The 19,648-nt window shown below is 35.2% G+C and overlaps 1 protein-coding gene across 2 annotated transcripts in view; it reads right to left on the bottom strand.

The window, feature by feature from the left end:
* LOC114649337 (calpain-1 catalytic subunit-like) overlaps nt 1-19,132 on the bottom strand; it is a 125,766-nt gene extending 106,634 nt beyond the window's left edge. For both annotated transcript variants that reach the window (XR_007934344.1, XM_028798843.2), the window contains exons 1-4: nt 19,051-19,132; nt 10,882-11,129; nt 4,582-4,651; nt 786-904 (exon numbers count right to left, since the gene is read on the bottom strand). Coding sequence is in view for 1 of the 2 variants with exons in the window: in XM_028798843.2 (XP_028654676.1) it covers nt 786-904; nt 4,582-4,651; nt 10,882-11,129; nt 19,051-19,078 (465 nt within the window). In the remaining variant the exon portion in view is untranslated. The remainder of the gene's footprint in view (nt 1-785; nt 905-4,581; nt 4,652-10,881; nt 11,130-19,050) is intronic.
* Between the last annotated feature and the right edge of the window lie 516 nt (nt 19,133-19,648).

Below are 19,648 nucleotides of genomic sequence, written 5' to 3'. Positions count from 1 at the left end.
CTTCCCCAAATGCTCAGCTGCTTTTGTTCCTGTGAGAGCAAAAAGAAATAACAAAAAAAAAACCTTCTAAAGAAAAAAAAAATGCTTTAAAGATGTCTGCACCGTTCCTTAGTAGCAACCAAAACATAATGTTTTTGGGAGCAAAATGCATTTTTTAATTAACTCTCACACCACAGAAGCAAAAACACTCAGCTGCTTCCTCTTCGTTTGCAAACATGACGTCAGTACGTCTCAGTCTCCAAAGAGTACCTCGTCCTCACATCACATCACATCAGACGTAAATAGGTTGATGTTAATGAAATGTGATGTGTTCATGTAGAATGCATGAAACATAATGTCTGATTTATTAAAGTGAAATATAACCATGTGTAATATAGTATATAAACAGCCAACTACTGTAAATACATGTGAAAGAGTGATCTCATTATGACCAGAGAATTAACATACCTTAATCTGTCAAAGTTATGTGCATAAAATCTGTACATTTCAATTTATCATCATTAAAATTGAACAAAATATTAGCCTTTAAAATGACAGAAAATAAGTTTTCACAGATAAATTGAGTAAATGATGTGTCTTAGTGTTTCTGAACTTAAAGCACTGAGGTAGGATGTCACAACTAAAATACTGCTTGGTGTCCGCTTTCGAAAGTGAATACAAAAAAATAAATCTATGTTGAAATACATTTTAAGAAGAAAGTGTACTTCCAGCGCTAAGATAATAATACCTACTACATAAAAGAAAATTAAAAGTACAGTATATACATATAATTTAAAATTGGATACCTTAAAATGAAAGATCCCAGCATACATGTTTTTAAATCCTTGTTCACCTGGTATGATTTGAGTTAAAATATTAGGATGAAATGTGAGAGAACCCAAGGCAGCCAGGAACCAGCAGTTTCCTAAACATTAAAAAAGATATTCTGATTAAACGGTTTCTTTGATTAAAGAAAGCAAGTCTGAAACAATATTATGAAGACAAAAATTATTAATAGCAACATGTCTGGATAAGCAGAATAATCATTATTACCAACATCATTTTCTTTCTTTTTTTCCTACTGAAATTTGTAGTTGCAACACGCTGAGGAGAATTTTCCAGGCTTCCCTGCTCCAGGATCTTTCTCCAGTCCTCCCTGAAACTCCCAGGATAAATGATACCTATAATTCCTCCATTGTTTTCAGAGTCAATGACCAAAGATGATGGGGATGTAGAATGATTAGCACTTCACCACTAACCTAGCTCCTGCTTCAACCCCACAGTCTAGTACAACATCCATAAAATTGTGGCCAATGCACCAATTTCTTGATGTACATTTATTCAAGAAGGCAAGACTCCAAGATGCTTGAACTTTTTCACTTGGGGCAGATACTCACCCCTTACAACGCTGTTCTTTTTGGGAGATTAATATGATTTCAGAGTTGTAGTTGCTCACTCTTATATCTAGTGTGTTATACTGAGCTGCAAAACACTCCGGCGTTCTGCAGAGATCACAGTTTGAAATAGTTTCAATTCAATTGTATTTGTTTTGTTTTTGTATAGTGTGCTTCACTAAATGCAGGGTCAGAAAGTTCAGAGCACTGTAACAAGGTCACAGGTAAACAAAATTGCAACATTTATTTATTTAAACACACAAGATGGCAAAGAGTTTCGAACTGGTTAATATAAATAGAACCTAATAATATCTGTCCATGAACATAATTGTTGAAATAGGTCTAGTTCACAGTGAAAGAGAGGAAAACAAAAACTCCACAGTCAGCATCATTCCTGAAGATAAAAAAAATCTCCAGGTGGATATATGGTCAGTTATAATAAACAAAATTAATGTTTCATGAATCAGCGGACAATATCAGCTGCAAACAATACACCTGCAACCCTTAAGCTCCCAAACTGAATACCCACCACACTTAGGCTCTGGCTTGGCACCCTGTCCACAAAAATCATACACAGAAAAAGAGTCCAATGATGACAGTCAATACTTTAAACTAAAATCTAAGTACAATAGTTGCTATGAGAAATGGCATACAACAGTGCCCCAAGAACACCTTACTGTTTAAAGATTTCCCACAAGGTACCACAGGGTACATTGACATAAGTCCAAAGAGCACATGTAGAAAAGATGGGCAAACTCCCCTGACATAAACCCAGAAGAGACTCTGATTGTACAACACTCAGCCAGGGGTTTAGAAGTATTCCCCCACTGAACTTTGGGCTCTTCCATGAAGCAACAACGTACAATACTGAAAGTTAACGTTTCATATCATGTCCACAATAATCTATTTGTATTATCTGGATGCACAATAACACCTTTTTGATTTCCTTTGCATTTTTCATTTCTATCTTCTGTATTCTGTAACTTAAACTGATGACATTAGCAAGTTCCCTTAAGAAATCAGAACTATCCCCATCAATATATGTATGTCCTGCATTGTTGTTTATTACTTCACATGTCTGACTTGATCCTGCTTAATTATTTAGCTGGGAGTTTAAATTTTGCACTCCAGTTCATAAGTATGCCATTTTCATTCTGTGAAGAAGAGTGTTACATTAATTAAAGATTTTTTTTTTATTTGCATGAAACTGTTACAGTTACTGAGGCATTGTTTCACCTTCATTGTAAATTGTTTTAACATTGCATGTAACACTGTGTTTAATGTTTTGTTTATTAACTTTCTAAATATTCAAATGATACTGCTTGGTCATGCATTTATTTTGTCAGTGTTAGTGTTTACCTGAAAATAAAATTTATTTCTGAATTGAGCATGGAAGCTCTAAACCAGTGTGTTTCTTCTAGGATTTGCAGGTACAGTATCAGGATGTTAGCCTCTTCTTACATGTGCTTGAACACATTTTTAAAATCGAAGAGTGGGGGTGAGGTCCTGCTTTGAGTGCAATGCAAATTCTTATACTTGTATAAAATTAATCTATACAATTAATATGTATAATAGACAAAAAGAAGTAGACAAAAAGATCGGGGGGTTGTTCAGTGCATCAGTTATTTTTCATAAAGATTGATCTTTAATGAATTAACTTATTAACTTATTAGATTTATATAGCACTTTTCTAACCTACTCAATGTGATTAAAATGGATGGTGAGGAGCACCATCAGCTAGCACCAATATTTAGCATCTACGTGGATGATGCAATGGCAGCCATGTATGTGCCAGTACACTCACCACTCACCTTAGCTACTAGGTGATGATGGGGTGAGTAAGAGATAGTTAGTCAATAAAGGATAGATAATGATTAGGGTGCCAGAATGACCAGACCATAGTGGGTAATTTAGTCACAGCATTGGAGAACACTCGACTCTTTTCACAGAAATCTTTTATGGCCACAGAGAATCAGGACCTCAGCTTTACTTATCATCTGAAGGACAGAGCCAAATTTTACAGCACAGTGTCCCCATCACTGGACTAGGGCTTTGGGATCCATACACAGACCACATCTTCCAGCTGCAACCCAGGCCCAAAAATGCTTAGCTTTTTTTTTTTTAGCTAGAGTAAAATAAGTAAGTAGAAGGGGAGAAGTCAGTTTATGTTTGGCTACAGCCAATGGAAGAACTCTTCCCTTAGAGGGTGTACTATTTGCCTCTTGTGGGATCAAGCACATGAGGAGCTGAATATAAAACACAGACAGGCTAGAATAATTTTTCAAAAGCTATAAAAATAATAATAATAATAATTTTTTGGAGTGCAGTGTAAGAAGGCTGGTAGGCTGATATTAAACTTGCTTATTGCTTGCACTGACTTAATTAAACCATATGAAGAATCCAGGGATGTAGTACTGGGACCAGTCTTATAGCAAATAAATCCCATGCAGAATACCGTACACTGTGTGCATTTCCTTTATTGAGTGAGCCCCTGTTATAATACAAACACATTGATTTAAGCCATACTTCCTTAGAAGGCTGGCGTCCTTCAACATCTGCAATAAGATGCTGCAGATGTTCTATCAAATGGTTGTGGTGAGTGCCCTCTTCTACGCGGTGGTGTGCTGGGGAGGCAGCATAAAGAAGAAGGACGCCTCACACCTGGACAAACTAGTGAGGAAAGCAGGCTCTATTGTAGGCACGGAGCTGGACAGTTTGACATCTGTGGCACAGCGATGAGCGCTGAGCAGGCTCTTGTCAATCATGGAGAATCCACTGCATCCACTAAACAGTATCATCTCCAGACAGAGGAGCAGCTTCAGCGACAGACTGCTGTCAATGTCCTGCTCCACTGACAGACTGAGGGGATCGTTCCTCCCCCACACTATACGACTCTTCAATTCGACCCGGGGGGGTAAACATTAAAATTATACAAAGTTATTGTCTGTTTTACCTGCATTTTTATCACTCTTTAATATTGTTTCTTTTTTATCAGTATGCTGCTGCTGGAGTATGTGCATTTCCCCTTGGGATTAATAAAGTATCTATCTATCTATCTATCTATCTATCTATCTATCTATCTATCTATCTATCTATCTATCTATCTATCTATCTATCTATCTATCTATCTATCTATCTATCTATCTATCTATCTATCTATCTATCTATCTATCTATCTATCTATCTATCTATCTAATACATTACTTACCAACTGATCCTTGGGCAATATCAAATCTGCTTGTTGTTTTCACTATTAACTGAGGATCAGGGTGCAGTATCTATAAAAAAAGGGAATAACAGATATAACTTGATAGTTACAAATTTGAAATAAAATATGTAGTTTGATATATATTTTAAAAATTCATACATTTTAGCCAAAATAACTTCTGTTACTATTTCAAGCAAAGAAACAGTAACAAATTAAAGTACAAGAAAAGTGGGCATTCCACGGATGGCTTTTGAAAAATGTGAGAAATAATCTTTGAAACACGTTTATCAAATGCAATAGTTAATCACCATTGTTTACAATGTTTACACCATTTATTTCAGCTGCATGTTTACCTTTTGGAGTTGCTGGTATTGCATTATTAAAGCTGTAACAATCCCTCTGGTTAGCTGTTACTGAGTCATCCAGTTCTGTTTCTCATCTTTATGTAGTGCTCAGGTGATTGATGTTTCAATAAATTTGAGCCAGGTGTAAGTCCTGGCCTTAGAGCAAAACCTTGCATTTATCGGAGACATTAGCACCACCAGTGATAACACAGCAAAATTATGGACACTAGCCTTGACAATAGCGTACTGTTGATTAAAAATGGCAGATGTGGTTGGGGCTAAAACACATAGAATTTGATGATAGATTTTCTAATGATTATGGTTTCATGTTGTTTTGAATTTGTGAAATTGCTTATGTTTTGGATTATTCTTCTCCATTACCAGATTGTCTTATCATAATATTCTTAAATATTAGCATTTACTATTTACTCCATAATTTTATTGTATTTTAACTACTGTATGTATGAAAATGCAAATTAGCAGCTTGAGTTTTGCAAAAAGTGTGGCATAGAAAATGAAAGGAATTAAATGAATAATGAAGTGTTGTTTCTCATTCTTCTGTCATAGTTTTAGTTGGCGGTGATCTCATCAGACCTGCCTCTACTGTAAAGAATCTTGGTGTCATTTTTGATTCCTCCCTCTCTTATTCCGCCCACATAAATCACATTAAGAAACTTTCTTACTTTCACCTCCGTAACATATCCCGTGTTCACTCCTTCCTCTCCTTCTCTAATGCTGAGAAACTTGTCCATGCTTTTATCACATCCCACATCGATTATTGTAATTCCCTACTGGCAGGTGCCCCTTCTAATCTTCTATCACAGCTCCAGCTTATTCAAAACTCAGCTGCCAGAGTCCTTACTCGAACCAGCAGCAGCGAGCACATAACACCCATCCTGCTCCGTTTTCACTGGCTCCCTGTGTCTTACAGAATCGAATATAAAATCCTACTAATAACGTACAAAGCCTTAAATAAGCTCGAGCCAAACTACATCAGTGACCTTCCCCATCACTATGTGCCTGTCTGCCCACTAAGGTCCTCTGATTCTGGCAATCTTGTTGTGCCCCACACTAATCTACACTCCATGGGTAACAGGGCCTTCAGCTGTATAGCGCCCAGACTCTGGAATGACCTACCAAAATTAATCAGGTCAGCTGACTCCATGAATTCTTTTAAAAAACAACTCAAAACTCATCTGTTCAGGAAGGCTTTTAGCACTACTTGACTTTATTACCCTTCTCTCAGTTTACTTCTCTGTCGAGATGCTCATGTAACCTGTATGTGTGTGTGCGAGACCATCAATTATGTTGTCTGTTAGGCTTTTTTTCTCTGAATTCACTGTTGTAATCTTCTTTATTTATTTATCTGGTTTGTACAACGCTATATACTATATACCCTGCCATTCTTCCTATATTCTGTCAGTGCCTTGAGCATGGGAAAGGCGCTATATAAATAAAATGTATTATTATTATTATTATTATTATTGTTATTTTCTTTGTACTTTGCCATCTGAAATGATTATTTATTCTCAAAAGTGTCTTAACAGCCAGGATCAGGTCAAACTTTAAACTAATAACAATGAAATCTCATTCTCAAAAGCAAGTAATCCAACTCGGGGGTGTGAGAGGCTATATATTATCCTGGCTGTTCTGGGCATAAAGCAGGAAATTTCTTTGGACAGGGTCCTAGTCCATCTCGGGGCCCACTCATACACACACCTACCAGACCAGTTATAAATTGGCAAATAACCTAACAAGCAGGAAGGAACACCAAAGCATCTGGAGAAAATCCCACAAAGACATGAAGACAATGTGTACACACCAGATAGACAGCGACTTGGTAAGGAATTCAAACCCATGATGATAGATCTGTAAGGAGGTAGTATTACACATTGGTGAAGAAATAGAAATATCCCAAAATTTTAATATTATAAGACAGTATTCTTCCTGATGATACAATGTATTGATTTTTTTTTTTTTGGTATTTTTAATAATATGTCCCAGGTGTTTCCTGTCTGGTGCCTTGTGCTGCTCAGGTAGACTCCAGCCCCTTGTGATCCCGAATTACACTAATTAGATTTGTGACTGTTATGTTATCCATAGAACATTTGTTTGGAGCTGACATTTTGGTATATTTCTTAGCACAGATGCCTCAAAGTTTGATGATGCCCTTTCTCCTCACAATACCTAGCTAGCTGGTCAACCCTTTACATCTTATTTATCTCAAATTTGTTGAATTGTGGCAACATTGTGCAGTAATGACTGATGTGACTTTGAATCCCAGCTCTGGCATTGTCTGTGTGATGTTCAGTCCCAAAGATGTGTGCATTAATTGGTGACAGAAATTGGCTTTGTACTAGTGAGTGTAAATGTGTGTATTATTGAGTGTTGTGATGGACTGTCACACATGTTCAGTGTTGGTTACTACTTAGCAAATGATGATGCCAAGATAGATTTTAGCCTCTGCAACCATAAACTAGATAAACAGGTTTGATAATAAATTCAGTAATGCTTAACATGCTAATGAAATTTTGAAGTTGTAGCTCAGGTCATGGTGCTGTTTAGGAATACTGTAATACATAATGATACCAACAGTAATTAAAAACAAATAAAATTCATACAAATATTTTTCAAACTTTATTCATGCACACTCTCAGTTGGAACACTGTGAGCATGGGTACGAATTTATATGCCAGAGCATGAGGGAGCAGCAGTGCCCACTGTACCATCATGGTACCTGTTATTTGAGCATGCCAACATTAATTCAAGTTCCCAAAAATAAAACAAATACTCTGGTTTATACTATAGAAAATGGTTTATCTTCCCATTTTTAACTTTTGGTGCACCTATTTCTGTTACAGTTAAAAGATTCCCTCAAATCACCAATAATTCAGGAGTTGCCTATATTGTGGCATTACAATATTCATAAATTCAAAAACAATTTTTAGATTTAATTACTTTTATGCTTTACACTATTTGCCAGTATGAGTCCCTGTTGAATATAAATAGTAAATATATTCACTCCTAAAACCTTTTATTTACTGAGCAATTAAGTGAAAAGTGACTTCAGAATAAACTATTTATTTTTAATTTGGTACTTATGGCAGTTTTGTATGTTATATTCCTATTGTTTGATATGAATGATGTGCACTTCAGTTTACAATCTTTTAGTTTACTGCTATTAATCCAACATTTTCGATTTGCTTTTATGTTTTTTTTTTATTTTTTGGATTTGTTATTGCATTCACTTTTCTCTTTTGCTTTTTTTTTTGCACATTTTGCTTCAGAGTGACCATAATGGACTGCCTGTTATTATAGACAACTTTGTAATATCATCAATTATTTTGAGAAGGATGAGGAAATAAAAAATATACAAAAAAACATACAAAATCATTGTCAGTGTGCAGATCAGAAGATCAAAGAAAATAAAATATCAAAACCAAAAGAGACAAAAATAAATCAAAATAAAGTAAAAATAATTAAAGATTTATAAATTAAATGCAAACCTTAATTTAAGTAGCTTGTGTTTTTTGATCTTAACAATATTAGAAATACCTTCTTTTAGCATTTCTTTGATGCAGCAAAAGATTTTGAAGAAGACTGCCACATCGGTTTTATAGTGGAAGCCTGATGATATCATGTACCATCATGTGTCATTGAAGGTCACATGATAGCAATGGGTCCAAGTCACCAAAACAAGATAATGGAATCTGGGAATTGACATGATACAATATGGTGTTTAAAATGTGATAGTAATTACACTTATTCTGACCAATAAATTAATTTAGTATCTATCTATCTATCTATCTATCTATCTATCTATCTATCTATCTATCTATCTATCTATCTATCTATCTATCTATCTATCTATCTATCTATCTATCTATCTATCTATCTATCTATCTATCTATCTATTATGTAACTAGCCCAAGTACCTGCCATTGCCTGGGTATATCTGTAAAATAGGTTAAAGTAAGAAAGTAAAAATGTATTTGTTTTTTAAATGTTAAATCTTTTTTGTCACCAATGGCTAAAATTTAAGTGTCCCATTCATCACTTACACTACCTCTCTGATAACTATCAATTTCTCTGCTCTCATGAGTCAAGAATTTGTTCTTTTTGCTAGTGATTGGACTCCATAATTGCAGTAACTCATTGCTGGGTTGGAACCATGAATGCTACTTCTTCGTATTTCATTGTTTACTGTGGTTTCACAAATAGATGCTTAATTCCACATTAATAACCTAGATGGCTTATATGGTTAAATAATTCAATAATTAATAAATCAAGTAAGCCTGGCAAAACTTTACATTTTTATGTTGTTTCATCTGTTGAAACTCAATACACTTAATAAACTTTCTAACCATTAAGTTGGGTTAACTGTACTAAATATGCAAAAATTCATGAATATATACACTCAATAGTTTTTGGAGTAATGTGTGGTTTTTGTGATGTTGACCCTATCATTATGATTTCCCAATAAAATTCATGAAACTCCATAAAGCCTATGTTTAAAATTATATACTGTAAACAATAATGCAAATTCAGAATTTTGTGAAAGTAGACATAGCTGTATTTGTGTGACACTCAATTTATGTGTTTGGCCTCCCATCACACTATTGACAGCAGCCTGTTATCCCCGACACCCAGACACCTAACAACCTGTCTGAGGCTATGCCAAGGATGTTGTAATATTCCATGCTGGGGCCACTTTCATAGCTGATGATACTAACTGAAGTAACAAATGGTCTGCTAACTTAGGTGTTTCAGGCTCTGGGGTCTCTATTTTTAGTGAATGAATCATGTTAGTTGTCTGACTTTTTAGTGTGCCCATTCTGCAGCATTGGGCATTTCCAAAATTACGGATTTTTGCTTTTTTTTTGTTTCATTTTTTTGAGGGCAACAATGTTTATTTATTTATATAGCACATTTTCATTTCATTTTCAGTGCAACATCATAACATACCCACATAGACCAGTACTTCTAAGAAAAATCAATTTTTGCTTTTCAAATATTTTAATGAAACATATTTTATATGATGGACACAAAGGTATAAATTATTTTTCATTTCATTATTGTTATAGTGATGGTTAAGGGAATCTGAATCTTAAAAAGCACATCAGTTAAAATAATGTAATAAGTGTAAATGCTCTATTAGCATCAATAATTGGATACAAATATAAAAAGTGATTGGAACAAAAACTATAGCCTTCGTGAACCTCAAGGATATAAATTAGACACTCTTGAGTGTTGGGTATTAGAGGGGATTCACAATTACCACTAAACAACCAATTATGAATCCAAAAATGGAGACAGACTTTGAAACTCAAAAAGCAATGCTGAAAAATAATCCACAGTCAGCACTTGCAGCACAATTCTAATGCAACACCCTAATGCAGTCATGGATCGTCCTGTCACTGTTAGGGAAGATTACCATAACTCATACAATGGGAAACATACAAGCCCAAACATATGCCCTTTGCAACTGACAAAAAAAAATAAAGTCATATTGTATTTTTCCCAGAGATCACATCAGAGTTGTCATTAGAGATGTTGATTCCACTAAATCTACCATGTAAGATCCTCAGGAATTGTTTCCAATGATCTGATTTTTGCAAGTTTTTGAATGACAGAGGCCTCATTTTGTAAATTTTTAAAATCATATTCTTCTGTAAAAATAATTTTCATGTAGATCCTTTTGATATTTCTTGTCTGATGTTTTCCAAGCTTTTCCTGGTTTCTCTAATTAGTGCATTTTTGCTTTTAGTTTTACTGCTCAGTCTGTATTTGATTTACTACATTTCATTTTTATTTGCTTTGTAATGGTGCATGTTGTATTTAATGGGGATTAAAGAATTGTGGTACACAGAACAAAGTGTTTATTTTAGACAAAGAACAGAAATAAATAGCAATCAAGAAACACTGTAAAATGATAAATGGTCTGAAATAAACTTACGATTGGTCTAATCCACTCTATTCTTGTCATTTGTTCTGGTGTGACCAGACCAGGCCCAATTGTTTCCATTACAGGAGGGAAAGTCTTATCCACAAATCTTGTATTTTGCAAGAGACATGCATCTCTCAGTACATGAAAATCCTGGTCAAAAAACTTCATGGGGCTGGCAATAGTCCCCAGTCCATCTTCAATCTGTTGATTCTTCAACATTTTTTGACATATACCAGGAGAAGGCATTGTATATGTTTCTGGCAAAAACACAAAAAGTGAATGAACAACTGAGACCTTTTAAACTTATTAGTAAAAATATAAATTAGGAACTAGGCTATGCCAAGTCTTTTTTCTTTTTCAACATTGGATTGTATACAGTACTAAGCTCTATTAATATTGGCTTATTTCTTCTCTTTGGATCACTGCAACCTCATCATGCAAAACATGTTGACCACCCTGCCTCAGAACACTTTTTACATACATCACAGCCAATGTACTCTGTCATTGTTAGTCTTCAACAAGAGCAGGAAGACAGCCATGGACCTGTTGTCAATGAATTTGTACAATGGCATGATCACTCCAATTTATGACTAAATATTTCTAAGACAAAAGATATGATTGTAGATTTCAGGTGCTCTGGTGGAGCAATACAAATATCTAGGAACAATAATTAATAACAAACTGATCTTAGCACAGCACAAATCTGTTAAAAATGGGGAGTCACAATTTTTCTTTCTTAGGAAACTCAACTGTTCTAAAGTGGACAAAACCATGCTGGCACTTTTTAAAGTCCTTTATTGAATCTATTGTTACATTTGCTTTTATATGTTGATTTAGCAACCTCAGCAATAAGAATATAAATCATCTTAACAACATTATAAAAATTGCAGTAAAATTATTGGTTCACAGCAGACCTCTATTACTGAAATGTATTGCAAACAGGTTAGAAAGAAAGCCAACTCAATTCTGTCAGACAGTAGCCATCCTCTTTACTCAAAATTCCAGCCGTTGCCATCAGGCTGCAGATTTAGTTTTCCAAAGGTAAAGTGCAACAGATTTAAGAACTCTTTTATTCCTAGAGCTATAAGCATTTTAAATTCTGTTAAATTCTGCTAAATGTTAAATTCTGCATTATTATTTTGTGTACTGTTGATAGTAATTATGCTGCCCTGGGTTTGTTTCCTGCCTTGCACCCTGTGTTGGCTGGGATTGACTCCAGCAGACCCCCCGTGACCCTGTAGTTAGGATATAGCTGGTTGGATAATAGATGGATGGATGTATTGATCCTGAGTGTGTGTGTATGCAATAACATTGGTTGTCAAATGCTGTGCCTTTGATTATCTAATGGATCAATGTAACAATATCTTCTATTTTTGTACTTTCCTCCTGCAAACACATTTCCTTCTGTTATAATAAAGCTCTACCTAAAACCTAAACTTAAAACCTAAAGCACTTACTTTCACAAAGTCACAACATATTATCCAGCTGATTCCTTTATTATGACAAGCTAAATTAATATTTACAGATATCTCAAAATTTCTTAAAGTGCATTTCAACTTTCCAGATACATGAAACTCAATTCAAGACATCTCAAAAAATGTTTCTTTAAATTTTAAGGTATCTGCAGTATATTTTGAACTGCTTAACCAAGAATAGTTTCCCACAAATAAAAATTCTTTATTCATTTTACATTTGCATCCAGTCCTATTTGTGTTGGGTTGGCAGCTTTTTATTAACTTTGAATATTCTGTGCTATCCATCTAAGATGAGTTGAAATCTAAGTAATTAATGTAAACCTCAGTGTTAACATTTGTAGTGAGACATGCAATGCATATGTCTCTGTTATATGCCATTTTGTATGGGATCCATAAAAGTAGTGTTAAATGTTTGTGATGTACCATCTATTGCAATGACAAACACAATACATTTAAGTACTAAAAATGTTTGTGGTGCACCAGCTTTTGTAATGACAGAGACATAGCGACTGAACGAACACATGGACAGACACACAGAAGAAACTCACTTGCACAGGCAAAGCTATGTTGTGCCACTAAGTTTCTTCTTTTTACTATATTAGCAGATAATATTAAATGAATAAAAGAGTTTTAACTAATTTTTTTTAAATTAGTTGTTTATGTTATATTTTAATTTTCCTGAAATTCCCACCACCTTAAAATTGTGAGGTAGCTCATTTCATAGCTGTAATTATGTAATGTAATTGTTTTCTTCTGTATATCACATGCACAGTTAAATCTAGGCTTGACTGGATAAAGACCCCCAAGGGCTCTATGGTGGTTTTGTAATCATGATTCTCAAAGTGGGTAGAGGTGTGTGCTGGATAGTGGACTGCGGTGAGTGTCTGTACTGTTGGTGAAAACTTTGACTTTATCTGTTGTTAGGCATTTTTTCCATTCCATCACATATTTGAAATTCCCTGTTCAAGCAGGGCCTAAGGGTGTGAACCAAGTCACCCTGAGAAACTATCCAGAAATGAAACTAGGTAATTTAAAAATGATAAAAACTAATGTAAAACAATCATAGGCATGTTTTATAGAAATTTCACATCTCCTGTACCCCTGTCATTTCACACTAGACAGGAAATTCATAAAGTAGTATGACAGAACACAGGACTTTAGGCACCTTCAAATCTTGAGTCTTTTTTTGGAGAATCTAGGTGAACAGGAACAGCAAGCTTGTTTAACTGAATGACCTGTTCTCACCAAAATTATTCTAATATTATATTATTATAAGCATGCACACCAATATTCTGTGCCTGAAAACCAATTGTATTTGCTGTAACGTCCATCCATCCAAGTAACATCTATATTAATAAAAATACAAGTGTCTGTATCAGTCCATCCAATTACTAGAGTTGGGAGGAAAAATATAAAAATACAAAAAACATACAGAAGAAGGGTCAAAAAATCAAAAATGATAATAAAAATACCAAATAAGGGTCTAAAAATAAAAAATGGCCATATCTACCTATTCTGTTGTCTGACATTATATGCCAGCAACAGCAGTGTGGTATCAATTTTCTTGCGCCCACTCAGGACACATTAATGCAGTTTATAGCTGTAATGCTAATGACTGATAATGTAGTTTTGCATGGAGGTCAATGGATGGGGAAAAATAACAATAGATCAACACACATTTCAGGAAACCAAAGCTCAGACACGACTAGGCTAGAGCTGCTAAGCCAGACAAATTCGGTAGCGACCATTACCGCATTTTCAAGCAAAACACTTCAGTTCTATGAATGGTCAGTTTTGACAAACTACACCAAAAATAGTGATGCAAATTGGCTGTTCTATCTGAAGAGGATAAGACTGCCATGAGGTAAAGGAATCTGGGATGTATTATTATGCCAGACCAAATGGACAACCCATCTATCAAATAAAAAAGTTGATTACTTAGATTTTAACCCCTCTTAGACAGGTGGCACAGCTAATGAACATATAAGCCAAAATACTGTCTGCAAAAATACATGATTTTGACCTGTTTGGCCCCTCATATATACTTATATATCTTTTTAACAACTGATGACATTAGATATTTATAGTGATGCTGGAATAATTTTAAATAATCATGATGCGTGTTCCAGTAAGGGATAAACACTTAAACCAATTACCAACTAGATGAATCAGCTAAATGGACAAACCTGGTAACATTTCTCTATTTCTAAGAAATGAAATGCTCACATTAGGGCGCTTTCCTAACATCAAACTGAGAATAAAAATCTGCAGGGTTCTAAGGATTTTTTTCTTAGAAATTACAGAGAATACCAAAAGGACATAGATGCAATTATGAATAGTAGACACATTTAACTTACCCCAGAAATGCTGCAAAGATGTTCTAGATCCATTTCAGTTTGCATTTAGAGCTAAATGCTCTAAAAATTTTGGATTAAGCTTTATCTAACAACACCTTAATAGGACAGGGGCATAGGTAAGGATCTTGTCAGTGGACTTTATTCAATATCATCATCCCAGAGCTTCTAGATAAGAAACTCGCCCAGTTCAGCCTTCCCACTTCAATCTGTAATTGGTTTATATATTTTCTCACAAATAGGAAACAGTTTTAGCAAACACACGTCTGACCCTGTAACCTTTAATGCTGGTGCTGGTGTCCTTCTTCCACTATTCTCCTCACTATATACAAATGACTATACCTCTGGTCATTTGTCTGACAAGCTTTTCAAATTTATGGATGACATCATACTAATGGGCCTCATTTCAAATAACAATGAGTCCATATACAGATGAGAGGTGGAACATCTGACAGTGTGGTGCAGTCATAATAATCTGCACCTTAGCATTCAAAAAATTCAGGAGATGATTGTAGATTTGAGGAAATAACTACATCATCGGCTGTTGGAGAGGCAGAGTCATTTAAGTTTCTGAGTACTGTGTTGTCACAAAACCTTAAGTGGGATAAAAACATCACATGTATTATGAAGAAAGCCAATCAGAAAATGCTCTTTTTGCACCAGGGGAGGAAATTCAATCTCCCACAAACAATTTTGGACCAGTTCTATGCAGCCATAATTGAGTCAATTCAGACCTCATCTATAGCTGTCTAGATTGATGCTGCCTCTGCTCAGGCTAAGGCCAATCTGCGACACATCTGTGAAAAGATCATAGCTTGTAACTTACCACCCATTCAAGTCTTGTATGAGTTCAGGGTAAGTAAGCATGCTGCAAAGATCACTGCTGACCTGGCTCACCCAGGACATTGGCTATTCTGAAGACTTCCCTCTGGTAAATGACTTCATGCAATGAAAACTAAAACAATACATCACTTAAGCAGTTTTTCTTTCCACACACAGTTGTTCTCACTAACTAGGACTGAGTCTCTACCCAGGATCTATTATACATGCGTACCTTTGGCATTTTTTATTAAATAATTTATTCTATTCATCACTTTATATTTTGTGTTGCCCTTGTATGCTGTATCATTTTTATTTTTATGTATTTTGAGTTATCCTTGTGTGTTGCATCAATACTGCCAAGACAAATTCCAAGTACACATAAGTGTACCTGGCCAATAAGTGAATTCTGATTCTGATTCTATATCTGATCAGAGAGCAATGAGAAAGAAATGATAGACAATGCAATCCAATTACTCAGATCCCTGATATTTTTAATCTGATTATTTGATTTGTTGGCTCAAATTCTCTCATACGTTTTGGAAAGTAAATACTGATCCAGAATATGTGATATATTATATGTAAAGGAAGCCAAACACTATAACAGGTGAGTTGATTCAAGAGGCAGCACAACCTCACACTATTCTCAGAGAATCAGAAAGAGTGTAGAATAATACTTTGTGGTTTTTAACCTATTAACTGAACACTAAATTAGAGTACAGAAGTTAATTAATCCAGTTACCATCATTTAAAATGAAGTTGGTTATATACTTGAGAATATAGACATATGCTAAATAAATATTATTTTGTTTACATCTGGCTTTTAGAGATATACATGTATATCAAAGAAGAATTGTATAATAAATATATAGTTTTAACAAATGCTCTTGTATTAAATCTGATTCTGTAACATGTGTAAACAAGTGTGTTGTCAAAATCAATTAGAATTTATTATCCTCAAAGCTAAAATTAATCTGTTTTTTTGTTAAATATTTTCTAGTAAAATGTTATAACAATTTGCTCATGGGCTCATTTTTAGGGAAGCAGGCTTGAATGATTTGAATACCCATATGCATATTGTGAGATTAATGCAGGCACATTACTGTATACATTATAAGTGTTCCACATAAAAGGCACACTTTGAGGCAAGAATTGTTGAAACCGTTTATTTTAAGGTATGGTTATTTGCCTTTTCCTTCTCTGTTCAAACACAAATTTACACATCTGTAGCACTGATTTTCAGGCACCTATCCCACCAAGATCAACTTCAAAACAGGGTAAAAAGCTTTTTCCTGCTAACACTGAACCAATAATATAGAGCTACTATTTAACCAAATGACATGTCTTTGGATAGGAAATGGAAAAATAAATTATGAGTAGAACCTTTAAACTCCATCACAGTATAAATTTGGCGTTCTGAGTCTTTGATGCAGTAGCACTAAGCATTGTGCTGTCACTCAGTAATGAAATGCCGGATAATGGACTATCTTTTGGGCAGACCACAGTTTGTGAGACTCAAGGACTGTGTTTGTGATATGGATGTGAACAGCACTGAAGCACCACAAGGAGCAGTCTTGTCTCCTTTTTCTTTTTGCTGTACACCTCAGAATATACTGTAAATATAACACCAGGTCATGGCATTTGCAGAAATTCTCAGATGATTCTGCATTTATGGGGTGTAATGATAAAGGCAAGGAGACAGAGTATAGGAGTCAGGTGGAGGAGTTTGTTTCTTGGTTCAAGGAGAATTGTCTGCATCTTAATTTCAGCAAAACCAAGGAATTGGTTATTGACTTTCGCGGCACCAAAGATCCCCTATATCCAGTCACTGTTCAGGGAGTGGATATAGAGGTGATCCACTCCTACAAGTACTTGGTGGACCACAATAACGACTGGTTGGACTGGTCTCAAAACACAGATATAAGAAAGAACAGAACAGGCTCTTTTTCCTTTGTAGACTGTGTTCCTTTGATGTGGGAAGTGACATCCTTCACATCTTCTATAACTCTGTCATGGCCAATATGATTTTCTATGCTGTGGTGTGTTGGGCTGGTAACATCATTTCAAGAAAGGCCTACGAAAACAAGCTAATTAAAAGGGCAAGCTCGGTTATAGGAAGCACTCTGGACACCTTGGAGTATGCAGCGAAGGAGAGAAATTAAAGCAAAACTGAGTGGCATTAAGAACAATGCTGCACATCCTCTTTTTGACACTCTAACACTGACTACTTTCAGCCAACAAATTATTCAGCAGAGGTGTGTCAAGAAACACATACTGGGGCTCCTTTATACCAACAGCAATACATCTGCATAATGTCTCACTGTGACTGTGACAGCCAAGTCAAAAGTTTTCTTTCTTTTTAATTTTCTTGCTTTATAGTCATTCTGGACTGTGTTCAGACCAAAGTGTATGTGTATTTTTATTTATTTATTTACTTATTAGCTTCCTATTTATTTATTTATTTATTAAAAGAGCTTCTGTAAAAAGCCAAATTTCCCCCTGGGGACAATTAAAGTTCTTTCTATCTATCTAAAACATTCCAAAAGTGTGTGCAAGTATGCTGAAGTTTCTTAGCAGCATCAGAACCAGGACAGCAACAAACACTGGATGGGACATCAGTCTGTCACAGGGAATGCTCCCATTTTCTGTCACAAAGAGCTAATCTGTTGTCTCCAATCAGCATAATTTCAATATGTTTCCCTTAAAACCCACATACACCACAAAGAAGGCACATCAAGCAAGGAATCAAAAAGGGTTTAAAGTTATGTGAGGGCGGCAGCAATAGCTACTGCTACAATTGAATTCAGTTGTGCTCTAAGAAATGCACATTTTTCCTCTCACATGTTTTTCAAATATTTTAGTGAAATTTCATAAGTCAGTGTCCTAGTATTTCTTTCAATCCATCCATCTATTACTGAATTGTTTAGTCAAGTTTTTGCACACAGAGCAACCAAGGCTTTTCCCTCCAGCGTTAGGTGCACAGCAGGAAGGAAGGAACTCTGGTGGGGGTCGAGTTCACTGCATTTAAACACCCCAGAATTCTGCCAAGGTTGCTAGTATGGGCCAATTGAATGTCCCAAATTAGCCTAACAGAGACAATTTTTTAATGTGGTAGGAGAATCCACACAGGCATAATGAGAAGACGCAAACAGCACAAATTCAGTGACCAGGCCAAAATTGAAAAACTATGTCAGTTGGTGCTGTGAGGCAGCTGCACTAACCACTGTTTAACCAGCAACCTTTACTGAATCCCTTAAATAATAACACATTTTTAATTTACTAATACGTTTCAAAATATCTAAACAATTTATTAAGGTTTTTAAGAAATTAAGAAATAAATAGCTTTAAGCATTTTCTTGCTTAATGTTATGCCCAAAATAAAATGCTTCTGGATATACATTTAGAATGTAAATATATTCACTCAACCATCACAGAAAGTGTTACAGAAGATATAAATTAACTCCCAGCACATTTTATAAAAGGAAAGTGCTGCACTGCTAGAAACAAATACATTTAGATAGAAGTCTCACCTTGATGATTGTTGTGAGTACAGCTCATGTTGTTTCTCTTGTTTGTTGAAAAACTGAGTGAACACCTTTCAGATTTACCTTTTATAACGTCTACATATTCACTGCTGGAAAACTCCACCCATATGACACAAAGTAAGCCTTTAGGCAACTACTGGCACTCATTTCTGAGTAAGCAAGTAAAACAGAGTTTCATATTACAGTGCGGTCAAAACGTGGAAAAAAATCACTAACTGATTATTTTATTGTTTAAATATTTATGTTGTGTGTAGTGGGATAATAAAACAATAAATGCTCATACAGAGGAAACAGGACAGATGTGCAGGTCACTTTAAATGGTATACTAAGAATCTGGTCTGATTTGTGCAACATTTCAGTGGTTTTCTACTGCTGCACAAAGCACTAATTTGAAGTCTGCCTTCTTTAAAAGTTTATTTTTTTTCCTTTCTGCTGTATTCAGGTTAGATCTGGTACAGCACCTTGCCACAACCACCACATGATGTAACACCTCACGGTCCCAGCTGGCAACACCCAAGGCAGACACGCATTCCAGTCCCACCGTCCAGAATTAAGCGATAGTGGGTGTCCCCTTTGCCTTGTC

This window comes from Erpetoichthys calabaricus, chromosome 3 (genome assembly GCF_900747795.2).
Source record: "Erpetoichthys calabaricus chromosome 3, fErpCal1.3, whole genome shotgun sequence".
Lineage (NCBI taxonomy): Eukaryota > Metazoa > Chordata > Cladistia > Polypteriformes > Polypteridae > Erpetoichthys > Erpetoichthys calabaricus.
The sequence above is the reverse complement of the archived record's forward strand: the minus strand, read 5'-3'. Positions and strand labels throughout refer to the sequence as shown.